Below are 26,924 nucleotides of genomic sequence, written 5' to 3'. Positions count from 1 at the left end.
GTGTCAGACCATGGGCAAGTCATTTAACTTATATGCCCATTACTTTTTTTTTATATTAGTTAGGCTGGGGTGGTGGTGGTGGTGGGAATCAACTCACTCCAACATATAGATTCACCCATATATATTCCCCACAACCATAACAGGCTACTGAAAGATATTCTCTCCTTTATTACCTTCCCCCTCCAATAAAGCTTTCACCAACCAGACTCAACAACCTTAACACAGAGATATGGTCATGTTACTACCTCATTTGCTTAAGACCTTTTGGTACCTTCCTGTCATCTTTTGAATACAGTTCAAACTCCATTGCCAGGTGTTCAAACTCTTCCACAAGTCAGCAGTGTGGTGTATTAGGTGCTAATAAGAGCTTGTTGATATGATTTGACTAAATGAGTTATTATTGTCATCGTGTTGATAGTTTTCCTAATCTTTGTTCCAACTTTGGAATCACAGAAGGCAACAGAAGAATGAGTCTGAATGATACCTTAGCTTCCTGAAATACTTAATACTACCATGCAGTTGTTTAGGCATTGAGAAAAACACCCCCTTTTCTGTTTGAAAGCCATAGAGTATGAGGAGAGGTGATTGAGAAAAGGGATAATAAGAATATAAGAAATGGTTGTTCTTAATATGCAAACGCAGTAGGGTACATGTTTTGAAAATAGTTTTTCCCATAGTAACTACACTAAAGTATCCAGAACCCATTGCTTCATCCCTCCTCGGATGAAACGTCTGACTTTTCTTCAATATTAGAAGTTAGAGATGTAAGTGTTGAGTAGAAATTCAAAACTGTACTCTCAGACATAGGCCCATTTAGACCAGACTGGGGTCACTATACTTATATAGATCATAGATCTACAGATTTTGAGCTTGAAGGGACCTTAAAGACATCTAGTCCAACTCCCTCACTTTAGGGGGTGGTGAAATCATATTTTAATTTTACTTTAAATATAGCTTTGTTGAATCTTTCATATAATCTGTATTTCCCAATATGTCTATCCATTCCCTTCTCAGTGAGCCTTTTCTTATAACAATGAATTGGAAAAAAGGGGGGGATATCAATTCAGTAAAACTAAAGAATATGTTGACAATATCTACCATATGCAGTTTCCCATGACCATGATATCCCACCTTGGCCAATCTTCTCATTTTACAGATAAGGAAAATGACAGATTTGTTGACAAAATAGACCTATGAGAAACAGTTAATGTGATAGATCACAGAATCATAACCCAAAAGTAATCCTGACAGATTAGAATGAGTCCACATCTATAAGACAAATTTGACAGAAAAACTAAATGTAAGGTCATATTCAGGCTCCAAAAAATCAATTTCCTAAGTACAAAATGGAGCTCACGTGGTTTGGCAGAAGTTCAAATGACAGTTTTAGTTGATCACAAACTTGGTATCTGCTAATAATGTGATATAGCAGCTAAAGTGCTAGTATAACAATGGTATCCTTATAGTAAGTAGGCAATTTATAGTGGGGGAAATATATGATTCTCCCCACAGTGTCCAGGAGGTCTGATTGTAGCACTAGGATCAGATATTTGGGAGAGTATCAAGGTGAACTAGTGACAAGTAATACAGACCAAGATGTAGCATCGGTTTAATAGTAGAACTCCAGACCCTAGAAGTCCTGGGAGGCCCACTTACAATGGAACAATCAGACAGTAGAAGATAAGTTCTTGAGGGCAAGGACTTTTTTTTTTCCTTGCACATAATAAGTTCCTAATAAATTTTTGGTTGATTTGAATTGAAAAATTAAAAAATTAAAAATTAAAAAAAAAACCCTGGGATTCTGGCACGAGTCCTTCATAACTTGCCCCCTCTACTTTTTTCAGTCTTTCTATAACTTATACCCAACCATATTATGCAATCCAGTGACATTGACCTTCTTGCTATTCCTCAAACAAGTTGACTTGCCCCCTAGCCTGGAACTTTCTCACTCCTCTTCTCTGCTTCCTGGCTTCCCACAAGTTCCAGCTAAAATCCCAGCTTCTCCAGGAAACCTTTCCTTATCCCTCTTAATTCTAGTGCCTTCCCTTTGTTATCTCCCATTTATCCTGTATGGAGCTTGTTTGTATGTAGTTGTTTGTGTGTTGTCTCTCCCATTAGATTGTGAACAACTTGAGAGCGAGGACTGTGTTTTACTTTCTTTGTATGCCCAGTACTTAGGATGGCGACTGGTACATAGCAGGTACTTACTTAATGAATGAATACCTATTGAATGACTTACTAAAAATTAAAAAAAAAATAACAACAGGAAAACGGGACAAGAAGGCAAGCACAGGGAGACAATAGAGAGACCTAGTTATTACTAATGCTTAGCTACAGTGTAGGAGCTTGGTTATAACGATGCAGATACTCTGCTAGTAAAACTTGAATTTGATCTAGTTACTCTAGGCTTAGCAGCCATCACAGAGACTCTGAAATTCCTCTCCTGGGGGCCAAGATCATTCTGTGGACTGTAGGGTAGGTTTGAGCCTAAAGTTTAGGATTTAGAGGCTACAAATACGAACAATTAGAAGTATGTAAACTCAGAGATTGAAGTTTGTCATAGCAGACTTGTTCACAGTGAGGAACAAGGATTATCAGCTTCTTTTGTAATTAGAGGTAGCTAGGGGAAACAGTGGGTAGAGAGCCGGACCTGGATTCAAGGCAAACCTCAGTTCAAACCCAGTCTCACATGCTAACTAGCTGGTGGGGTGAGCAAAAGATAAAATGACTGAATAAACAAAGGTTTGATCCTCTGAGCATATTGATTTATTAAGCACTGAATGTCAATTGCCCAGCAAATTGGGACCAGGTACCTTCCTTAGCTTAAGGCTAGACTTCTAATATTAGAGGGGGGAGGGGAGACAGATTTTTATACATTAAAAATAATTAATCGAATGAGGCCAATTAACTAAAAGGAAACAATACAACATTAGGTAATCTGATTTCTAACTGGAGGAAAGATTAGGGACTTTCCAAGTTAGGAGGGGGTAAAGTGAACAGGTACAATTCCCTGAATTCAGGAAAAGAGGTGTCCCACTCCCATCAAGTGTCTGTAAATAATCAAAGGAACATGGAAACATGGATAACTGATCAGTATGGAGCCAATTTTCAGATAAGACACATGGGTTGCTTGAGATGTACATTTGAGAGAAAATTTCTTGCATCAATCTTTGGATCTGGCTGGGTTTCTGGTCAGTATAACCTAGGTCCTTGGTTAAGGGTCTCTAAGTAGCAGGTAGAGGTGATTCAGTTTCTCAACCATGTAGGGCTAGGTTCAAGCAATGCAATAAGGTTTTCTCCTAATTCTCATAATTGAATAAAGTTTTTTCACCAGACAGAAATTGGACTAGACCCATGACTGAATAGAAACTAAGCTAGCTCCAGAAATGAGTCACAAGATGGAGTCAACGTGGTTCACTTAATTTCTACAATTAATCACTTGCTGTCCTAATCCCTTCAATTCCCTTACTGGGCGAGGGATGGGAACAAATATTTATTGAGCACTATTGTGTGCCAGGCATTATGATGAGAGCTTTACAAATATTATCTCATTTAATTCTTACAACAACCCTGGGAGGTAGCTGTTGTTATCCCCATTTTATAATAGTGACTTGCTTAGAGTCACACAGCTAGTAATGTCTAAGGCTGGATTTGATCTCGCATTGTCCTGACTCCAGGCTCAGAATTCTTTTCACTGTGTGACCTAGCTGTGTGATCCTTGGGCACATCATTTAATTGCCCTCAGTCTCTATCTGTACAATGGGGATAATAGCAGTATCTATCTCCCAGGGCTGTTGTGAAAATCAAATGAGATAATATTTGTGAACCTTAAAGCCTTACATAAATGCTAGCTATTTTTAAAAAATTAAATACAAGCCATTGGTTAGATAAGTCATTTCAGAATTTTTTTGGGAATGGACACTAAATTGTCCCCTCTCTATTCTTCAGAATAAGCCTTTTTTCCCTCTTTGAAAATAGATAAATTGTCATCTCAATTTTTCTCCTACATGTCCTGTTCCTCATTATTACTCAAAGATTATCGATAGCAGCCCCTAGATCATATCTGCAAGTATCCTTATCACCTTGGTTGTAATTCATCAGAGTTTGAATAGTTGAACTCATTTAAGATGAGGAGATAATACTCTTATTCTCTCCTTTCCTATGTTAGATTATGATTTCTTTTTGCATTTTACTCTGTTCAGGTTAAAAACCATTTATCCTGCTGGAGAAGATACAAGTGTTATGGATACATGTTTTCCCAACTCTGTCAGGGTGTTTTGTGAATAGTTGGGAACATGAGGCAGGCAAAAGGGGTGTATGCTACAAGCACACAGTTAATCATCAAACACCCCACCCAATTACACCATAATGGATCTCAGCCTAGGAGTATCAGTCAATCATTACTTGTCAATCATTGGTTCTTGCCTAAGCCCATTGGACAATCCTATTCTTTACAGATTCATTCTGCTGCTTGGGTCAATTGAAATTTAAGGTCAGGATTAAACAATTTAATTTGGTTAGATAGGAGAATGGAAAAATTAAAAGCATTATATACATCCCATCAGTTGCTTCTTAACATCAATCCCTCCCAGGCAACAAACAAACAAACAAACAAACAAAAACAATAACCATTTCAGATATAAATCTGATTCTTTCCTCTTATGTCTCTCAACATGAAGTCAACATGTTCTCAGCATGAGAACAGGGGGCAAGTCTGCTAGCAGGTCTTAACAAACAAGTGTTGGCAGGCGAGCATGTTGTACATCGTTGGGAAGTCCAGCATGCATCAGCAGGAATATGTGCATGTAATGACTTGTTTACAATATGATACCATAGAGTTACATAACACAATATTGCCTCATCAGAATTGCAATGCAGGAAAAGCCCCACAAATTTACAATAAATTATTAAATTTAAGATGTGCCATTTTTGAAATGACACAAATTTTAAAAAAGTTAAAAGGTTAAAAAGTAGATTTGCATGGGGGCACTTGGTAAACTTTTTTTTTTTTTGGAAAGGGGGCATTAGGCCAAATAAGTTTGGGAACCTGTGATTTAGAAGATGATTTTTGAACTCTCATTTGGCTGTAGCTCCCTTCGCACCTAATACAATGATTTATACATGGTTAGGGCTTAATAAGCTTTTGGTAAATGAATTAATGAATTTGAAAATGAGTTTCTTCTTAATAACATACAAAAGAAAAAAAAGAAGGCCTTTTAAGTTCAAAGTCAAGCATAGGAAACTCTATGAGCACCAAAAGCAGGAAAGCCCAATATAAATTCAGAGAATGATGAGTAGTCACTCTAATTTGGCTAGAGCAGAAGACTACCCCTTTCTGTTTGGTTTTGATCAGAGCCCTATGACTCTCATCTTCTATACACGCCCTTTTAAACTCTGAGTTTGTCAGTTAGCTCTCTATGCCAACACATTGGTATCTTTTAGATGCTATCTCTTTTTCATATTGATTGGAATAATTTAAGATTAGATAGTAAGAATTTTACTTTTAGAATTCCTATTTTTCTCAGGACTTTTCAACAGATGCTTTCTTGAAGTTTATAGTACATATCCAACTGTTTTAATGTTCCCGTTTCTCACTATTGCAGCTTCAGGATGGCATGGTCACTTATTTCTAAGATTTCTGTCACTTTTACTTCACAAACTACCTCCTCCTTGTTAATCAAAATTAGGTTCAGAATAAGCAGTACTCCTCATTGCCTTTACTTTCTGAGATTTTTTTTTTAAATCCCAAGAAAAAAAGAGAAGGTTTTGTTGTTAGGAGTTTGGGATTAATTTGTAGCCAGAAAGGAGAGTGAATGGTTCTGGTTAATGTAAGGATAGAACCCACAATTCTGCACCATTCTAATGAACTTCAGAGGGTAGGACAGGCTCAAAGTATCATTGCCCTAGCAATTTTACAGAGATTAACATGACCTTTAAAATATGGAAGCAACAGATCTATAATTACAACTATTGGGTATAAGTCATCAACCCATATGTTGAAGATTAGATTTGTATGAGTGGAGGATCAATCAATCAGTCAACAAGCATTTATTAATTATGCACTTATTATTGCCCAGGCACTGGGCTAAGCTCAGGAGATGAGAATGTAATAAGGGTTTGAAAACTAACCTGCTGAGATTTTTAGTCCAGAGAGACAAGCTCTCAGCCCGGAGAGCAATTTTGAACTAACACAGTCTTTGATCCAGAAGATGGATGAGTCATGCCTGGAAGTTTTAAACGAGATACATACATACATACAGTCTTTGGTTTGGCAGCGAGGTGGCACAGTGGATAGAATACTGAGCCTTGAGTCAGGAAGACTCATCTTCATGAGTTCAAATCTGACCTCAGACACTTAACTAACCCTGTGACCCTGGGCAAGTCACTTAACCCTGTTTGCCTCAGTTTCCTCACTTGTAAAATGAGCTGGAGAAGAAAATGGCAAAACCACTCCTGTATCTTTGCCAAGAAAACCCCAAATGGTGTCACTGAAAAATGACTGAACGACAACAACAGCAAATACAGTCTTTGAGAAAACAAACTGAGAGAAAGCAGCTGGGACTACATAAGCTGAGCATCAACAGCAATGGGGAGATAGGGCCCTGATCCACCCAGGTTAACAAGTCAAGCTAGATGGAAATAGTGGCACAAAGAAGAGCAAAAGAAAGGAAGAACAGAAAGGAGAACTGAGCTTCTGCAGTGAAGGGAGAGGTGAAGGTGGGCAGTCGGTCCTTTGTAGGCATCTTGAAAGGAGAACTCTGACTGAAACCATTAGTAGTAATCACCTTTTTGAGGATTCAGGGAAATTCCAAGAAGTCTGCTTCACCAGCTTTCCCTTCCTGTGCCTGTTCACTATTGTGCAGTAAAAATATACAAAATAGCCTCTGCTTGCATGTGTTTCCCATATTCTGATTTTGTTCCAAATTTAAAGAAGCCAGGGGGTTAATTAGAAATACACAAAATTTAAATTAGAGAACCAACATCCTGTTGTAATTTAGGGGTCTGAGTTATTGTGATTGCACTGATAGCTTTTCAGCTTAAATAAACTTCACAGCATAATAGAGAAAGGAATCTCATGGGTCTGAGGAACATTATACTGTCCCTAGGCTAAAAGTGAACTAATTATTTTAACAGTTCTCTGTCTTTCTAGAAATTTGCAACCATTAACTTACTTGTAGTTTAGTCCCTTGGCTAGGGACAACATAATGTTTGTCTGGACGGACTGTTGTAACCTCAACAGTAGTAGGGAAATTCAGTAAATAGGCAGGTTTTGAGGAGACAAGTAATGAGTTCTGGGACAATCTACCCCCTTTCCCAACCTCCCCTAGGAGATCTAAATAAAGATAGTCTTTTTTGAAAGATAATGTAAAGATATTTCTCTGCCTTACAGAATTGTAATTGATAGACCAATGGATTAGAGCTATAAATCCGAACCCTAAAACACGCTATCATGAGAATAGCACAATTTATCAGCTATATCTATAAAGTGTTTTAATGTTTATATTGCTCTTTCCTTACAACGACCAATGGAATGAGTAGCTTTTTTATGGTTTTATTTTAAAATCCATACTTAACTGCAGCACTGTCATGAGATTCCTGGTATTGAAAATTCTTGCACTGATGTGGATCAACAACTGTCCAATGCTTTAGTTCAAGATATCTACACGGGGCATAAAAGGTTAAATGTCTTTGCCAGAGTCACAAAGCCAGTATGTGTGAGACGGAGGTAAGACTCAAACTTAGGTCTTTCTGATTCCAGTGCTTGACCTCTAGCCACTGTGTCATGCTGCCTCTTGGAATGGGTAGCATGAGTACTTTCCTGTACTATTCTCTCTTCCTCTCCCTCCCTCCCCTTCTCTCTCTCTCTCAAACAGACTAGGCCACATGTGGCCTCAAGGCTGCAGGTTCACTACCCCTGGTTTGGTCACTTAGTTTCCCTCTCTTTTATTTAAGGTTGGGACGTTGCAATGATAAGTGACATTCCAGTAGCGTTGATAAAAATTCTTTGAGTTATACCATCAAGACATTTTAAAAACACACCAATAGACACTGCAGTCATCAAAAAGAATGTAAGGACTTTTCTATGGTGGTAATTAGGGATGGAGAAACCTTATTTCATGACCTTATTTTTGAAGGTTTCTTGGAAGAAAATGTCTGTGATCAGAATGATAAATCTTTAATATACCCAGGATTTGTGTCTGAAAAAACTAGGGAAATTTCTTAAAAAAAAAAAAAAAGAAACTCAAATGGTGGGAAATATTTCACATTCATCTTTTTTCATTTTTTTTGGCTATCACAAACCTCTGTTTTGTGAAATATAATAGTTTTTCTTTGTTAAATCTAATAGATATGATTAAATAATAACATTTATAACATTGTAAGAATGCCATGTGTAAAGCTACTAAAAGATTTTGGCAACTTTCCCTATGAGAATAAACATTGCAAAACAGTAGTGAACTAATTTTTTTCTCCCCCTCTCCCTCGCCAAGATGGCATGCAATCTGATATAGGCTATACATATACATTCTTATTAAACATATTTTCACATTAGTGATGTTATAAGGAAGAATTAGAACCAATAGGAGGAACCACAAGAAAGAGAAAATAAAATAAAACAGAAGAAGAAAAGAGCAAATAGTATGCTTTGATCTGCATTCAAACTCTATAGTTCTTTCTTTGGATGTGGAGAGCATTTTCCATCATGAGACCTTTGAAGATGTCTTAGATTCTAGCATTGTTGAGAAGGGCTAAGTCTATTAATGATGAACCTCTTTTACATGAAACTTTACTAATCTCACCAGATGCTAGTGCTCTTCATCCTCAAACTACCTTCTATTAATTCATCTATTTTTGTGACATCTCCCTGATAGAACATAAAGTTCCTTGAGGGTAGGGATTGTTCCATTTTTTTTCTTTGCTTCTGCAGCAAGAGATTGCAATGTCCTTTATATCCAGAATGTCACTTAAACTTAACACCAACCCCATAAAATAGGTACTATGGGAATTATAATTACCATTTCACAGAGAAGTACTCTGAGGTTCAGAAAAGTGAAGTGTCTTGTGCCCCAGGTTACCTACCCGGTAGGTGGTAGAGCTAAAACTCAAACACCTGTCTTCAGATTTCAAAGTCTAGTGCTATTTCTACATGCCATAATACCTCTTTTCCTGACTGGCTGATAGTCATGAGTGATAGATAATAGGAGATGTTGACATTTGTTTTCAATTAAATTCAACAAATATTTATTCAGTTCCAGTATATGCAGGGCACTGTTCAGGATTCTTTGTTGATACAAAGAGAAAAATTAAACATCTCTGTCCTAAAAGAGTCCATATTCTACCAAGAATGTTTACTGGAGTATATTTGAAATGGAGAACACATATATATATATACACACACACACACACACACATATATATGTGTGTATGTGTGTGTGTTTATGTATATATATATGTGTGTATGTATGTTTGTATATATATGTATACAGAGAAAGAGGTATATATAGTTACATTCTAATCATATATTATACATAATTATATAATGTAGGAATACATTATATACAATTATATATGTCATATATAATTATATATAATATATACAATGATTGTATTTCCTATATGCAAGATATTAAAGCTTAATGTTCCCTATAATAACTTATTTATAAATTTAATATAAAGTTAAGGGAAGGCTCTGAGATGAGTGAGCCATTCACTGATGCTTTTAATAAGTGTATTTGAATTGGTATGGTATTAAATTGTGATTAATCAGTTCAAGTCAATTCAATGAAGCATTTTGGTGAGGCAATGTGGTTTAAGGGAAAGAATGCTGGACCTAGAGTCAAGAAGTCCTGTATTCACAATCCACCTTTGATACCCACTAGCTCTGTGACCATGGGTAAGTTTTCTGAGCCTCAGGCAACTCTCTAGAACTTATTAAGTATTAGATAGATCACTTTTTGCATCGATAGAAGGAGTTTCTACACTGGCCAAATTAAAAAACCTTAGTGTTATATGTAAAATTAGCTTCTATTATTATTAGTAGTAGTAATGATAACTATCCCCATTTGTATAGTACTTCATAGCTTACAAAGTGATTTTTTTTTCTCATGACAGCTCTGTTGTTAGGTAACATAATTATTATTATCATGCTTACTTAATTGATGAAGAAATCAAAGTGCAATAAAGTAATGTCACATGGTTACTAAGAAGTGGAGCCAGAGTCTGAGTTCTTTTGGACCCAAGGCCAATACTCTTGAAATCATGCCTTTGAGTTGCAAAGATGCATTTTCAGGACAAATTAAGTAAAACGATGATTGCTTTTTAAAATCAACATCATATCAAATAGGCAATCTTACTGATTTTATTTCCTGCTTACTCATTTGGCTGTTGTTCATATACCATCTTAAATGTGTATTATATTCTTTAGAGTTCTTGGAAAACAAAATATACTAAATGCTGTTAGAATCTTAATTCTTTAATTTTTTCTTTAGTGGTTTCCTTTTCTTTTTCAGGTCCATTCCTCAATTTGTTTTGTTCTCTTCAGGTTTCCTTCTACATGCCTAAAATAGTGATGGCAGCATCCACTCATAAAAGTTCCAGTGCTAGCAATCAGTCTTGAGATCATTAGGTAAAGTTTTTCTTTAAAGCTATTGTAGATATTAGAGAGTATAGCTAAAAGTGTAATGGATTGTTGCTATAAAATTTTATGCCTGACAAATTTAATATTAAAGAGTGAGAACTAAAAAAGCAAATTGTAGTCTAATAAAACTCACATGCCCATAAAGTAACAACTTTTTTGTAGACCACAAATGAAACTTTAAGAAGTTTGAAAAGAATTTGCTACCAAAATATTTCATATTCATTTAGATCACTTCAACACCCTCCTCTAAATGCTGCTCCTGAATATTTTTGGTTTTAAAATGAGAAGTCAGTCTAATTGACACAAACCATCTGGTTCTCCTAGAGTAAAAAAAAAAGTCAGTACTTTTCTTGAATAAGAAATAAGGCATAGGAGTGGACAAATCTTGACTTTCACCATGACCTGTAGAGTTCTTGGCTTGGTCTGGGACTGGGAAATATTTTTAGTAAAATCCTGAAGTCTGTTGGTGTCAGGGAGCAAGTCACTTGGCAAATGAAATCAGAGAAGATCATAAAACCCAGAGAAATTTCTTTTTTACTAAGGTTTCAATGGGTTAGAATAAAATTTACTAAAGAAGATATTTGGAAATTTGGAAAGGTATTCAAAAAGTCCAAATCTTTTTTTGACTCAAGCAACTAAAATATCAATACTTCATTGATCGTTCTTAGGCAATAACTTCGATTTAATTAAATCATTAAAATGCTATTGTTCATACTTATTGGAAGTAGTCAAATAAGCACAAATATGGATCTTGTGCAGAAGTAGTGTAGACACTGACTCATTCCAGAAGATGTAGTACTAGTACAGACATTGAATTAAAGCCATTTATGGAAACTCCATTATGTCTCGGTGGACAGCAATATTGTTGTAAACCATTCAAAATGGAGATCCTACAATGGACCAAAGTCACAAGATTTTTGCCAAGTCCCCACATCACCAAGACTGAGAATATCTGGCTTCAGAGATATATTATGTAAGATGATATATTGGACTTCATATTGTAGGCAAAACCAGCACAAATTGCTTTTAGGAGGGAAAATAGTTCATAGCTGCTGCTTTGCTAGATATAGTCAGCCGGCAGCAGAACTAATGGATTTGAGAATCATCACAGATATTCTATTACTGTTTCTTCCTTGTTTTATCCTCAGTAGCCCCTGATCCATACCCAATCTGATCTGAGTGGGGAAGAGGTGATTTTTTTTTCTCATGTTGAATTAGGAGACAAAAGGATAACAATATGTAAGCCTATGTATGTGGTATAAGAGATGATTGGTGCAAAGGCAGAGAAGTGAAATAATTGAAATCTGTCACTCTGTCCTCTTCAGAAAATGTAAGAATAAAAACAGTTTTTTTCCTTCAATTTTTACTTATTACTCTACATGAGTATATTAATCGTTTTAACCTTGCCTCCCTAAAAATAGCTATTTTCCTTATATAATCCCTATTATAATATACTATATACCAAATGAAATTATGTTGGCTGCATTCTTAAGTATCATGCCTGCATTAAGAAAAATTAAGAAAGTATAAAAATCAAAACTATGACAAAATCTCAACCATAAAAAGCAATTGATGTAGAGCAAGAGGTCTCTGTGGTCTTAAGGTACCAGGCATTTAAGGGACAAAACAATAGAAGTTCTTTATCGTTATTTTGGTCAAAATAGGCTTTGCCAAATTGGTATTAATTTTTTAGGCAAACACGATGGTTTTTTGTAAAGAACCTTGGACCAATTATATGGGCTATGACTAGGTATTGTGTGCTTGATATATTTAAAAGTACTTTTTTTATTCTCTGTCTTGTCTCATCAGTTTTCCTGAAGTACAACTGAAAATGAAGCCCTCCCTTGACTGCTAATGGCACTCACCTCTACAATTATGGAAATGGTCTTCCTCTTGCTGAAAATGTGTCTAGTTCTTTGACAACGGCTTAAGAACAATGGGGTCAAGTACGCTTGGGAAAGCAGCGACATTGGATGAATTGTTGAGCACATGCATCGAAATGTTTGGTAGGAGCCTCTTGTCTCATTTCACACAGAAATGTCTTCTTAGCATTGGCATTAAATTAGAAGAGTGGGGCTTACTCAGTTCGCCAGAGAATACTAGGAAAAAAGTAGTATTATGGATACTAGGCAAGATCTTTCTCTACTGATAATATACAGTGAGGATAGGAGAAAGAGAAGGAAACGAGGAAAATACAAGAGTACTTTCCTGAAACTTTTATTTTTGTTTTACAGATGACAGGGGAGAACTGAGCAATAGTTACTTGCCAAGAATCGTTCTTTTGATGCACCGATGGTATCTATCATCCACTGAGCTGGCGGGAAAACTTCTCTCACTATATCTTTGCCAACTATTGTGTCTTTCTCACTAGGCCTTGGCAGTATAACAAATGTATTATAAGCGATGCATTTGGGCATTGACTATGTCTAACTAACACAAAGAAATCATGATCAAAACAGAAAACTTTAGTCAACCATCTAGTTGTTTTGTATATACACTTGGATATTCAATCTAAATAAGAACTGGGTAATGGACTGAATTTGTTTGTTTTTTTCATTTGGTTGTTTTAGATCTAGAGATTTACATGTAAAATGGTGATATAAGAAACAGTAGCTAAATTTATAATTCATCCTACCTTGTACTGAGATGTATTATTGTCTGCAACAATTTTCAGTTGATTCTAGAAAATAACCATTAAGGGCCATGATTAGGGGAAAAGAAGTAGGGTATATGTATGAGTGTATAAACACACATACACACACATATACACACACTCACACTCATATATAATGTACATACCATGTCATGTTCTTTATTTGTATATTCTTGATATTACATATAATTTATATTATAAATTTTGTGTGTGTGTGTGTGTGTGTGTGTGTGTGTGTGTGTGTGTGTGTATGTTGCCTAGGGCACTGAAAAGTTAAGTGACTTTCCCAGGATGTCAGAAGCAAGATTGGAGCCAAATGTTCTGATTCCAAGACCCACTTTTTAATTCTCTCTGCCTCTCATAAATGTAGTTGCTTTGTATATATTTTAATTTTCTTTCCATGCTTCCTCTCACAGCCTTTTATGATCTTCTTTTAGTCAAAGTGTATAGCTTTTCCATATACATGTTAATTTTCTTTCCAAAATTTTTCCAGGGAGGCGATATGGTAGAAGAGAAGAATGTTGAACTTAGAGTGAGGAGGACCTGGGTTCAAACTCTGTGGTTGTTACTCATAAACTTATTGTTTGATTGTGACCATAGGCAATCCATAACATCCCTGGACCTCAACTTCCTTCTCCATGAAATGGGTCTAGTGTTTTATAAACCTTGAAGTACTTATATAAATGTCATCTCCTAATATCTGGAATATAGTACTAGAACCCAAGGGATTGAAACCACTCTAAAATAGCAAATGAACAGGAATTTCCAGAACATTGAACCTAATTAGCCTTTTCTTAGTTACCTGATAACACAACTTATTTATGCTTGGGGTACTTAAAAGCAGAGTTGTTTCATTTAAAGGCAACTGTGCTCACAAAGAACATTTATCCTAAATATCTCATTTGAACCTTACAACAACCTTGTGAGATAGGTGCTATTATTATCCCCATTTTACAGTTGGAAAAACAGACTGAAAGAGGTAAAGTGATTTGCCCAGAGTCACACAACTAGTAAATGTCTAATGCTGGATTTAATCTCAGATTTTTCCTGACTTCAGGCCCAGTAACATACCTGCTTTACCACCTATCTGCCATCAAATGCAATAATCTTTGTAAAGCACTTAGTGCAGTTCCTGGCACATAGTAGGAACTTAATAAATGCTTATTTCCTTCCACTTTCCTTCCCTCTTTCCCCTCCTTATCCTATATGTACAATCATTTTCTATACCCTCCCCTCCTTTGTTATTAAAACAAGTTTGTATTTTTAGCTGAGCTTTCGTTTGAAAACATAGTCAATTCTCTATTTTCCATCTGGCTTGTCAATCTTATAGATTATCTGCAGCATATTTTTAATACCAGATGCCCTGAAATGAAGTTTACTCAGAGAAGGTAGAAATACTGTTATCAGTATGAACTAAATTATCACAGGTATACCTGCAACATTTTTTTTTCATTTTTTTTTTACTCTTTGTTTTGGTTTGATAGCAGTCTTTTCTCACACCCTAGATTAGCTAGATTGTTGGGACTGGAGTTGAGCCAGAGGAATAGAATGCTTGAGGCTCATTTCAGCTGGGCTCATAAACAAGAGATCTTGGGTGATCCCTAATGGAGTGGGAGATGCTACATAATTGGGCAAACATCTACACCCCCTGTGGAATAAGTAAAAAAAAAAAGTTGAATAAAAACATGCTTGAATCAGTGTGAGACTTTGAAAAGAGCTCACTCCAAATCTGGGCTCTACCTTTTACCAGCTGTGTACAATTAGATGAATCATTTAATTTCTCGGAGCCTTTTACTCTTAACCTATAAAATGGAGATAATGCTACTCTCTATACCAGCCTCATAGGGTTATTGTGAAGCACAAATGATATATGTGTGAAAAACCTGTAATCTTAAGGCACAATGGAAATACAAACCCTGATTATTTTTATTAACAAACATACATACCGCAATGCTTGTGGGGAAGGATGTGATGAATTCCGCCTGAAGGTCTGCTACTTCATGAGGTAAGTATTACTTTAAATTTCCCAGTGCTTTTGTCTCTAATTCTGGAAAGCCAGAGAATTCCTATTGGGAAATAAGTTTAGGTACAGATTAAGAAATACGAGGGCTGTAGTCTAAACGTCATCTCCAGGAGCAAATATAAAGGAAGCAGAAATGAGGAAGGAGCCTTCATAACCTGACCCCTTCCTCCCATTTTAGTCTTCTTACACCATCCTCCCTTCCAGATACTCTGGGATCTAGTGGCCTCCTTGCTATTCCTCACACACAATGCTCCATTTCCCAAATCAAGAATTCACTGACTGTCCCCCATACCTAGAATGCTCTTCTTCTTCTTCATCTCTGCCTATGGCTTCCTTGGCTTTCTTCCCATCTCAACTAAAGTCCCATCTTCTACAAAAAGCTTTTTCTAGGTTTCTTTAATTTTAGTGTCTTTGCTCTGAGATCAACCCTAATTTATACTTGTACATAATTGTTTGCATGCTGTTTCCCCCATTAGACTATGATACATGTTGTGACCAGCCGAGACTTTTTTTTTGCCTTTCTTTGTACCCCTAGTGTTTGACATAGTATCTAGGACATAGTAGGTATTGAATAAATGTTAGTTGACTAAATAGCTTAGTAAAATTTCTTTCTACTTGGAATTGTATCAGGATTTCCATCAACACCATAGCTATTTAGGTCTGTTACTCAAAAAAAAAGTGCTATTATTGCTGTTGTTTTTGTTCAGGAAAGACACTATTGAACTTGGAGTCAGAAGACTGGCTACCTGGCTGACCTGGGGCAAATCTCTTAACTTCCCTGTGCCTCATTTCTTTATCTGTACTACGGGGCTGGATTGTATGGTATTTAGGGTCCCTTTCACCTCTAAGTCTTTAGTCCTCTGATCTATCTTTAGTCACAATATATAGTATTTAAGGAAAAATAGTTTTCATCCCAATTCTTTGACTTATGAGTGGGAGGTCAAACTGTTGTAAAAACATGTTTAGAAAATAAAAACAAAGCTTGGGAAGGGAGAACTTATTCCTTTCACACCTTCCCTCCCAAAAATCATTGTGTATATCCCCACACTGGCCTCTCTGTTTTTAGTGTGGTGAAGAGTTTGCTTTGATCTGTGGCTTTGTTTGGGGAAGTTAGATGGCTCAGTGGATGGTGTGCCAGGCCTTCAGTCAGGAAGACTCATCTTCCTGAGTTCAAATCTGGCCTCAGACACTTACCAGCTGTGTGACCCTGAGCAAGTCACTTAACCCTGTCAGCCTCTGCTTCCTCATCTATAAAATGAGCTGGAGAAGGAAATGGCAAGCCACTCTAGTATCTCTGTCAAGAAAACCCCAAATGGGGTCACAAAGAGTTGGACAGACTGAAATGACTCAACAGCAGCAGCAGTGTCTGTCTAGTAGAAGACTGTTTTCTGTCTTTGATCCTTCCTGGATGTCTACCTTACGGTTTTGGCGTTGAAACCTCGGGTCCACTTCCTCATCATGGAAACCAGGGGTAAACAATCCTGTTTAGTTAGGCCTTTATCTTGTCCTGGAACCTTCCAAAAATATTTCATGACTTCTCTTGCATCAGCCCTGTTGTGAACAGCAGCATGGAGTACAGTGTAAAGCCAGCCCTGTTTCCCAAGTTCTTGGGAGTTGGGTCCTCAGTTCAACTTTATATTTATTTCATTTAAATATTGTATTTAATTTTATTTAAATATATTAAGTGTTTAAATATGTCATTTAAATAACAACCACAAAAGTAATTTGTCATTTTGGAGTGGGAAATAGGGGAAGAATTTAGTCATGGAGTTTGTCTGATATCATGCAAAACTGAAAGAATCTAAAGACTGAATTATTCATTTTTTAACTACTTGGATGGACATTGTGTAGAGACAGCCTTTGTCTGACTGATGTTCTATATTAAAAAGGTTTTACATGAAATATACAGTGCTACATGGAAAAGGTCACAGAATTGCTCTATGGTATAATTTCTTATGTTTGAGATGTTCTCTAAAGAACATTAAAATATTGGGGCCTACATATATGGCCCATATGTGTTGAGATCCAATTTTGTGGATTTTTTCCACTTATGATTTGTCTCTAAAATTTGTAGAAATAAGTATATAGATAAATAGATGATAGGCTTTATTAAGCACCTACTATGTGTCAGCCACTGTGCTAAGAAATGGCATACAAATATAAGCAAATGAGATAGTCCCTTCTCTCAAGGAACTTACATTCTAATGGAGAAACACAATATTAAAAGGAGTGCTGGACTTACTCTCTGGGGGTAAAGATACCTCAGGAAGTATCACAGAGGCCTGAGCAAGATAAGGCAAAAGGCTCCTCTGCCAGAGTCAGGGAGAAGATAAAGGTGTGGTCCACTTTTCTCAGGATGAAGATGATTGGAGAGTGAGGCCATAGCCAGAAAACTTCATCTCAGGATTAATTTTAAAACCAGAAATTTTTCTCTATCCATAAGAAAATTGTAATCCAACAAGGAAAGAAAGTCAAGAAAAATTGTATCAGTATTTATCTAAAGCTAGGGGGAAAATAGATTTTGATCTATGATTCAAAGGAGTGGAGGTCGGATATGGTGCATGAAACAGAGAGAGGTAGATCATTTAATGTGATGAGAGCTCTTGGGCAGAGAATCCAAAGAAGGACATAGTTTCCCCACCAGCCTAGCTTGAGGCCATTACTTGATGTTCCATACCTTTCAGATACTGGATTCTGGAGTTCCCAGCAGAATTTAATCTAGATCTTGGTTTGATTCGTATGACTGAAGAGTTTCAGGAAGTAGCCAGCCAGCTGGGATATGAAAAACACATCAACCTCATCGACATATCAAGCATGTAAGTAGGGCCCACATGCCCATCCACTAAACATGAGGAATTCCCTCTTCTTGGGATGACTAGTGACATTCTGGGCTAACCTCTAGATCACTTAAGGATTTATATTTAATGCTCTCCCCGTGGAGAGCAACCATGTTGGACAGGGCTGCAAGGTGTAGGCTCTGCCCTTTCCTTGTACTTATTTAATTATGTCATACAACAGAAACCCAAAAATAATGTCAGTCCTGCATTCCATATGTTATTAAGATGGCCCTTTAAGAACTGCATGGGGGCAGCTAGGTGGCACAGTGGATAGAGCACCAGCCCTGGACTTAGAAGGACGGGAGTTCAAATCTGGACTTAGACACATGACTTACTAGCTGTGTACCCTGGGCAAGTCACTTAACCCTGATTGCCTCACCAAAAAAAAAAAAAAGCAAGAACTGGATAGGTTAATTTTTATCATGCATTTAATGCTTAAGCATTATCTACATTCATATGTGTTGATTGATACTTTGACACAGAAAAACAAATAATACTTGAATTAATTTTCCCCCCTTAATATCTTCTTGATTATGTGGAAATATAACCATGCCCATGGCAAAAGTGTGATAGAGAAGAATGCTGGGATACATGTTTGGGGAAGGAGACTGGGCTTAGGGAAACATCAAAAATAAGGGAACAAAAACATGTCAGTGAAACAAACTCTGCCTTTTCCTTCAGAGCTAAGGGAGTGGGATTCTAAAATAAGCAAAGGAGGAAGAAGGATACCATTCTGTACCCTCACGTAATATTAGAAACGGCATAAAATAATCATTCCCATAGGGGACAAGAGACAGACTCAAATGGTAGTGAGTGTACTTCCCTAAGCATGCGAGAAGTGGTAAGATTGAGTACTATATCATTCCTTTCTGCTTTTAGCAGGTAGCAAAATGTAGTGAAAAGAGCTCAGGATTTGGAGACCTGGTTCAAATACTGGCTTCCCCAATTACTACTTAAATGACTTTGGACAAGTCTCTTGGCCTCTCTGGGCTCCAGTTCCTCCATCTGTAAAATGAGGGACTTAAGGTAAATGACCTCAAAGATCCCTTCCAATTCTATGTCTAGGATACTATGGTAATTAAGGGATACAGAGAGTTAAGGTCTATATATAGTTATTTTTCTGAGGACAAACTAATTCAATTTATTTAATAGCTACTGTGCATTTAACAATGCCCTCTAGGCTCCAGTCAAACCAGATTATTCTCTGTCCTCTGAGTATACTTTATGACCTTTGTTAGACGTTTTCCTTTGCCTAGTATGCCCTTCCCTCCCTTTTATCTGTTGTATTTTTACAAGTCCTTTAAAGTACAACTTAAATTTTATCTCCTCAGTGAAACCTTTCATCACATCCTCCCAGGTCTTATAAAGTACTAGATTTTCTGTTTTTGTTATGTACTTATTTATCATTTTGTATTGTAGTTACCATTGTATGTACAATGTTCCCAGATTGGACTATATGCTACATGATGGCTAGTTATTATATGTATATCATCTACATTTTGTATCAGTGCATCTCACAGTACCCTGTACCTAGTATACTTTAACAAATTTGTGCAATTGAATTGAATTGAATCTAAGGTCACATACTAAATAAGCCTCTAGTGCTAATCAACAAGTATTTATTAAGTGCCTGTTATGCACCAGGTGCTTTGCTAGGTGCTAGAAATACAAAAACAAAAATGAAATAATCCCTGCATGAATAAGTAATTATTATACAAGATTACATGAACAGTAATTATTATACTAACACAGGCAAAGTGAGACCAGAGAAATATTTAACACTTTTTTGAAGTATTGATCAGATCAGACCCATGAAATTTAATATGGTTAATATATTATGGGACTTGCTGGGGCTGCCCCTTGGCAAAATTCTGCAGCACGAGCCATTTTCTCTGCTTAGCCATTTCTTCCCCATCTTTACCCAGGCAAATCTCTTAGGAAGGTTACCTGGGGGCAAACAGGATTTTTCATGTCCCACATTAATGAAGGAACTCACTGCTTTACGTGCAGGGCTGGCATCGGCACTCTTTGTGCATAGTAGATGTTCAATTAATATTTAGAACCACTGTGCCTTAAAATATTAGAACTGGAAGGAATCTTTGATAGATTTCATCTAGTCCACTGTCCTAATTTTACACACAGGGAAGTCAAATCTCAGAGAGGTGAAGTGATTTAACTAAGATCACCATGCAGCATAGTAGAGGCATGATCAGAACCCAGGTCTTTTTATTCCTAGGCAAATCAGTGCTCTTTCCACTATACCACAACATGTCATATTGAATTTAGTTCTGAGCTGAATGACATCTGAATTTTTAGTTTGATGACATGTTATTCCATCCAGATAATAACTTTCATGGTCTCCTATCATGCTGGATGAGAAGAGAACACAGAAAAGGTATCTAAGAAGGGAAAAGCCTGTTTGCTGTTTGACCATCTGGAGCCCATTGAACTGGCTGAGCACCTTACTTTTCTGGATAGCTTCCTATTATGTGGCTTGGCAATTTCTGGAGTGACTTTCTTTAATGAACACTATTATACATGTGTTGTCAGAAGATAGAGTATAGTATAGATTAGCTCAGTGTTGCAAGGCTAATCCCTTTTAGGAAAAGCTGAAGTCGCAGAGAGAAAAATTTGTTCTATGACGCCCCATGTCTCTGGGGAGCCATCTGCCAAATGCATTCTACTTGTCATATTGGCTTATTAGCTATTGGATTGAGCTTCCAGTTATTTAGGCAAAATACCCAAATCAATCAACAAGCAGGTGTTAAGCACTTATAGGCTTTATATTAGGTGATGGAGATACAAGAAGCTTACAGTTCTCCTGGGGGAGATGACACGTCCATACACAAGTATGTACAGAACAATAACAACTATTGAGCAGCACTGTATACTTAGCATTGGCCTGGACCATGTTGACTAGACTTTCCTTTCTTGTAGTCCTTCCTATGACTGGATGAGAAGAGTCACACAGAGGAAAAAGGTATGTAAGAAGGGAAAAGCCTGTCTGCTGTTTGACCATCTGGAACCCATTGAACTGGCTGAGCACCTTACTTTTCTGGAGCACAAATCTTTCCGACGGATTTCAGTAAGAAACTTGACATTTTCTGTTCCAAGGATAACATGCCAGCTTCCCCAGGAACACCATTTCCATCCTTTCAAAGAGCTGGCAGCCTCTGTCACTGTGCCCCCCTGGAAATTTTCCCATAGTCTCACAAGAACAAGCCCTTTGAAACAAAGAGAAATATTATCCTGCCATTGTTTGTGGCTAAGGAGTTAAACTTTTGCCCACTTTTTCAATGTCTTCTTTGTGGGACTGAAGTTCATGTTTTTGTTTGCTTTTTGTTTTGTTTTTTTCAGATATGCTCTAAAGTTATGGACATTCAAAGTTAAACTACATTCATTTAAATGAGCATTTTTGCTCCTTTGAGGGGAAGGAATGATTCATTTGGGTTTGGGTTAAATGCCTAATTGTGGTTGATGGCTTAAACCAGAAATTGTAGTCTTCAGGGTGTAGCCCAAAGCTGGGCGCTTTTTTCCTGGGATCAAGACCCTGAACCAAAGCATCACTTTCCTACTCATCTTGATAGTACCTTCTTCCTCTTTTCTGCATTCTTTTCCTTCCTCAAGCCCTGGGTCCTGTTCTTTCAAGTCCCTACTCACTCATTTGCTATTGTTATACTTTCATAATCCTCTGTAATTAGTCATTTTGTTATGCATCCTCTGGTGGCTTTTGTTTGTCCTCCCATGTTCTGGGACCATGTCAGATCCCTTCTTTCCTCTGTACTATAGCCTGAGAGGCACTGACATCAGGGCTCTCTGGAACAGTAATTTCACTGCTGAAACAGTTTGTGTACAGTAGAACATTTGGTGACAAGCATGCATTTCTGAAGGATAGTTTCCTTCACTAGGAAATGTGCTCCCATTTGCAGTGGATGTTAGGGATTTCCTGTCGGCAATCATACAGTGGGAGTCAAGTGATCCCTGCACAGACTTATCTGAAGGTGCACACGTATTTGATGGCATTGCTCTTGCACATCTGAAAGTATTCCTGACTTGTAGTCTTTACTTAAAAGTAGCCCTAGTTCTTCCTGCTTTCATTCCTTAGCCTTTCCTGAGATTTTTTTTTTTAATTTTTGGCCAGCTGCCCCGAGCCCTGAAAGGATATTGATTTCCTTTTCCTCGTATAGGCCTTTGTCTGTTAGATGTGAGAATCTTAATGTTCTTTATGTTACCCTTTATGTAAATACATGATGGAGAATTGGTGCATATTAAGGAAAAAATGTCAAAGTTGTAAGCAGTTATGGAATGTAAAAAAGATAATATAGATGATGGATAGATGGATGGATGATAGATAAATGATAGTTTGATTAATACATAGATAGGTAAGTAGATAGAACAAGGAAGTCACTTCTGTTGTCTTAGAAGCATTTTGATATTCTGCTCCAATGAGATCCAGCATTTCTAACTCCTTCCTTTACTAGTTCACAGATTATCAAAGCTATGTAATTCATGGCTGCCTGGAGAATAATCCAACCCTGGAAAGATCCATTGCTTTATTTAATGGGATCTCTAAATGGGTCCAATTGATGGTTCTTAGCAAACCAACTCCACAGCAAAGAGCCGAAGTCATCACAAAATTTATAAATGTTGCACAGGTAAGGACATTTTTCTCTTTTTGTAAGTGTCTAGTAATTAGGCTTAAGGTAAGAAGATGTTCTAAATCAGGGATACTTAAGCTGGGGTACGTAAACTTTAAAAAAAATTATAATTGTATTTAAATTTTATGTATTTTATTTTAATCATTTAAAAAATTAGTCTGAGAAGGGTTGATAGGCTTCACCAGATTACCAAAGGGGTCCAAGCACAAAAAGTTAAGAACTCCTGTTCTAAACATTGTGTTTTCAGAGCATTCTCTACTGAGAAAGATAGTGGACAAATTTTGCATTTTCGTTATAGACATGCTGAATAATGGGTTTACCTAATGGATTTCTCATGTTTACATTAGGAGTTCCTCATTTATTTAATCACTCGTTCACATACTAAGGATTTATTAAGCCCTTTCCTATGACATTTCTCTTACAGAAACTTCTTCAGCTACAGAATTTTAACACATTGATGGCAGTGGTGGGAGGACTAAGCCATAGTTCTATATCCCGCCTCAAAGAGACTCATTCTCATCTTTCTTCAGAAGTTACAAAGGTATTTGTGGGATTTACTCAAATTTAAAACAAAAGGCTTGTTTGCCAGAACTTATCTTTTATGTGTACTAGATATACATTTGTTTGTAGGGGCCTTAAGTAGGGGGTAAATGGGGAGTGTGCAAACATTGAGCAAAATTAGCACTATTCTGTGAAAATAATGTTAATAAAAAGAAAATTAAGTATTTTAAGAATGAACTGACCTTCCCACTGAATATCTTTTATTCATAGTGCAATGGGGGATGAACTTTCTTACATTGCATCTGACCAGTAGTATAAGAAGGAAATAAAGTCCTCATAGTAATTTTAATGCAGATTCCCAGTACAATATGTCTCATTTCTTTTAAGGGTTGTCAAGGTTTCTTCCTTGTTCTGTTTCTCCAAGGTCAAAATTTATCATCCATTTTTTTTTCTTTCCTGGAAAGTCCTTTCTCATTTTCTGCTGGGATGAACATCATCTGATCTGGAGGAAATTCTCATTGTATTCTACTACTGTATGTTAGTACATTTAACTGACTTGGTACGTTTATCTGAGCCAGATTCTAGCTTTAACTAATTGAGCCAGATTCTGGCTTTTGCATAAAAACTTCCACTTTCCACTACTTAACTAAAATGCATTCTTGTTTAAAAATTTTTTTTATTTAATTAAATATTTCCTGAATACATATGAAAGAATTTCTAACAGACCAAATTCTCTCCCTCCTGTCTCTCTCCCCTCCTTCAGAAGACAAGCAATTTGATTTCAGTTATACACATGAGGTCATGCCAAACATTTCCATATTATCCATATTGCAAAAGAAAACACAAACAAAATAAAACAACAAAAACAAAATTTTAAAAAAGTATGTTTTGATCTGTGCTCAGAGCTTATCAGTTCTCTCTCTGGAGATGGGTAGCATTTTTCTTCATGTGTCCTTTGGAGTTGTTTTGGATTTTTGTATTGATCAGGGTGGCTAAATCTTCACAGTTAATCATTCTTACAATCCTGGTTCTGCTCACTTCACTTTATATGAGTTTGTATAAGTCTCTCTAGGTTTTTCTAATATCATCCTGCTCATCATTTTTTATAGCACAATACTAATCCATCACAATCATATACCACAACCTGTTCAGATATTCTCAAATTGATGAGCATCCCATTGATATCCAATTCCTTGCCACCACAAAAAGAATTGCCATAAATTTAAATAAAAACATAACATTATATATATCTATATGTGTGTGTGTATTATGTGTGTGTATATATATATGTGTATATATGTATATGTACACACACACACACACACACATATAAAGAAATAGCTAATTTCCCCTTTTCTTTGATTTCTTTGGGATACAGACCTAATAGTAGTATTGCTGGGTCAAGGGAGTATGCACACTATTATAGCCCTTTGGCCATGGTTCTAAATTGTTCTCCAGAATGGTTGAACTAGTTGACAATTCTACCAACAGTGTATTAGTGTCCAAATTCTAAAATGCATTCTTAAATACCTACAAAAAAGGCTGAGTTAAGGATTATGGGAGGCCCATAATCTCCATCCTCAATAAACTTGCAACTAGATTGAGGAGAATAGAAATTATATACATGAGAAACTAAAGGATAATCCCCAAACCTGGCCTTTATGTTATATTTATCCTCAGATTCATAAGGACAAATTTTTCCTTCATTGAGAAAAAAGATACTGGAAGTAAAGATCGCTTCATTCTTTGTATTTTTACTCTCAGAACTTAGCATCGTATTTGGCAGATAGTAGGCATAAATGCTTGATGACTGACTGATTGAGAAGATTTTCCAGAAGTATCATTTGATTTATTTAAGTTGTGCTTCTACAGATAAATCAGAGTGCCAAGAGTCACAGAAGCCCAGTCTTCTGCTCTCATATTTCACACCCAACCCCAGTATCCTGGAGGTCGTTGTCCCATTGGTTTTATGACCCATTTTCTCAGTCATTTGTTTTCCAGGTCAACTGAGCAGCCACTCTGACTGAAACTTGACTGCTTCTGTGGAGGGCTTTAGAACTCCTTAGCAAAACATGCCATCGCATCTCCAGAGACACAGCTAGGGAGGATACAGGAGGAGGCACTACTTGGAGACGTTAATTCTGTATCTGTTTGCAGGACTGGAATGAAATGACTGAACTTGTCTCCTCCAGTGGCAATTACTGCCGTTACCGCAAAGCTTTTGCTGACTGTGAAGGCTTCAAAATCCCCATCCTGGGTGTTCACTTGAAAGACTTGATGCCGTTCATGTCATTTTCCCAGATTGGACTGAAGATCATAAAGTCAATATTGTGAAGATGCACCAGCTCTCAGTGACCTTGAGTGAGCTGGTCTCCCTCCAGAGCGCCTCACACCACTTAGAACCTAACATGGATTTAATCAACCTCCTAACAGTGAGTATCAAAAACATTTATGTCTGTGTTAGTCCTCCTTCCTTCCTCTCAGTCTAGTAAGCCCATGAGGCTTTGTGACAAGAATTGGTTTTGCTGTTAGATTTAATTCAGATAAATAAATGTTGAATAGATCATGAAGAAGTGCAATGGTTACTATACTTTTTTTTTAAATCATTCATCTCTGTAAACAAATTCTGAGCCAGCACTCCAATACACACACACACACACACGCACATGTAATATGCAAATATTTTTCATTTATTTAAAAATTATTACAAAGGTATGATTATACTAATCATTAGATATTTTACAACACACAAAACAGAAATTAAAAAGGATAGGATAAAGATGAAATATATTTAAAATAATACTAGGTATATTTATGGGGCTCTCGTGTGGGTAAAATGAGGGGGTTGGGTTACCAATGGCACACTCACAGTCATGATTTACTCTGAGGGACCTTAGCACAGAAGAGGAAAGGTCTGGAGCTTTCACAGATTTTGGGGGGAGGGTATTGGTGGAGTGAAGTGGGGGAATGTTGTGCCACAATGGGTAAATAGCATAGTGTAGTTGTATTGGAATAATCATAGAAACTGGCAATTGTAGAAAGGGTGGGATGTGACCTGGCTTCCCACCCTCTGATTGGGCTCCTGTCATGTTCCAATGGAAGTCTGTAGGCCCCATTTTGGAGGCCTTTAGCAAACTGTACAACAAGCTGGCCTCAGAGTTGGGAAAACTGAGCTCCCATTCCTCCTTCAATACATATTGCCTGTGTGACCCTGGAAAATTCCCTTGATCTTTAGCAGAATAGATGCTGATATTCATTTGTGGAAGGAGTTTCCTCACTGGACTTCTTTACACTAATGAAATCAGAGGTCCTATTAAAAAATGTTGGGGGAATGGGAGAAGGGTTGCACCCTCCTGCCTATCTGTTCTAGAAGCTGAATTAACTTCCTTTGTGCATAACTTCTGGATGAACCTCATCTGTCACAGCTGAAGGAAGAAGCCACAAGCTGAAGTCCAGTATTAATTTAATTTGACCCACAGTGATGTGGTTCCAAGGGATTTATTAGCCCAGATGCCTTGTCCCAATCATTCTCACCTTTCAGTTCCAGTATACTTAGAGGAGCAGGAAAGGGAGGAGTGGAATATGGTACAATGTGAAAAAAACTGGATTTGGTGTT

The 26,924-nt window shown here is 36.9% G+C and overlaps 1 protein-coding gene across 1 annotated transcript in view; it reads left to right on the top strand.

The window, feature by feature from the left end:
- The window catches only part of RASGRP3 (RAS guanyl releasing protein 3), a 115,652-nt gene that overhangs the window by 33,782 nt on the left and 54,946 nt on the right, over positions 1-26,924 (top strand). Inside the window, 10 exon segments of the mRNA XM_078149776.1 lie at positions 10,541-10,624; positions 12,446-12,642; positions 12,871-12,977; positions 15,236-15,294; positions 17,997-18,128; positions 21,087-21,234; positions 22,631-22,804; positions 23,232-23,348; positions 25,466-25,583; positions 25,586-25,740. Coding sequence (XP_078005902.1) covers positions 12,573-12,642; positions 12,871-12,977; positions 15,236-15,294; positions 17,997-18,128; positions 21,087-21,234; positions 22,631-22,804; positions 23,232-23,348; positions 25,466-25,583; positions 25,586-25,740 — 1,080 coding nt within the window. The 5' untranslated portion in view covers positions 10,541-10,624; positions 12,446-12,572.

The sequence above is a fragment of the Phascolarctos cinereus genome, unplaced genomic scaffold (assembly GCF_003287225.1).
Source record: "Phascolarctos cinereus isolate Bilbo 61053 unplaced genomic scaffold, phaCin_HiC Scaffold_2;HRSCAF=192, whole genome shotgun sequence".
Lineage (NCBI taxonomy): Eukaryota > Metazoa > Chordata > Mammalia > Diprotodontia > Phascolarctidae > Phascolarctos > Phascolarctos cinereus.
The sequence above is the reverse complement of the archived record's forward strand: the minus strand, read 5'-3'. Positions and strand labels throughout refer to the sequence as shown.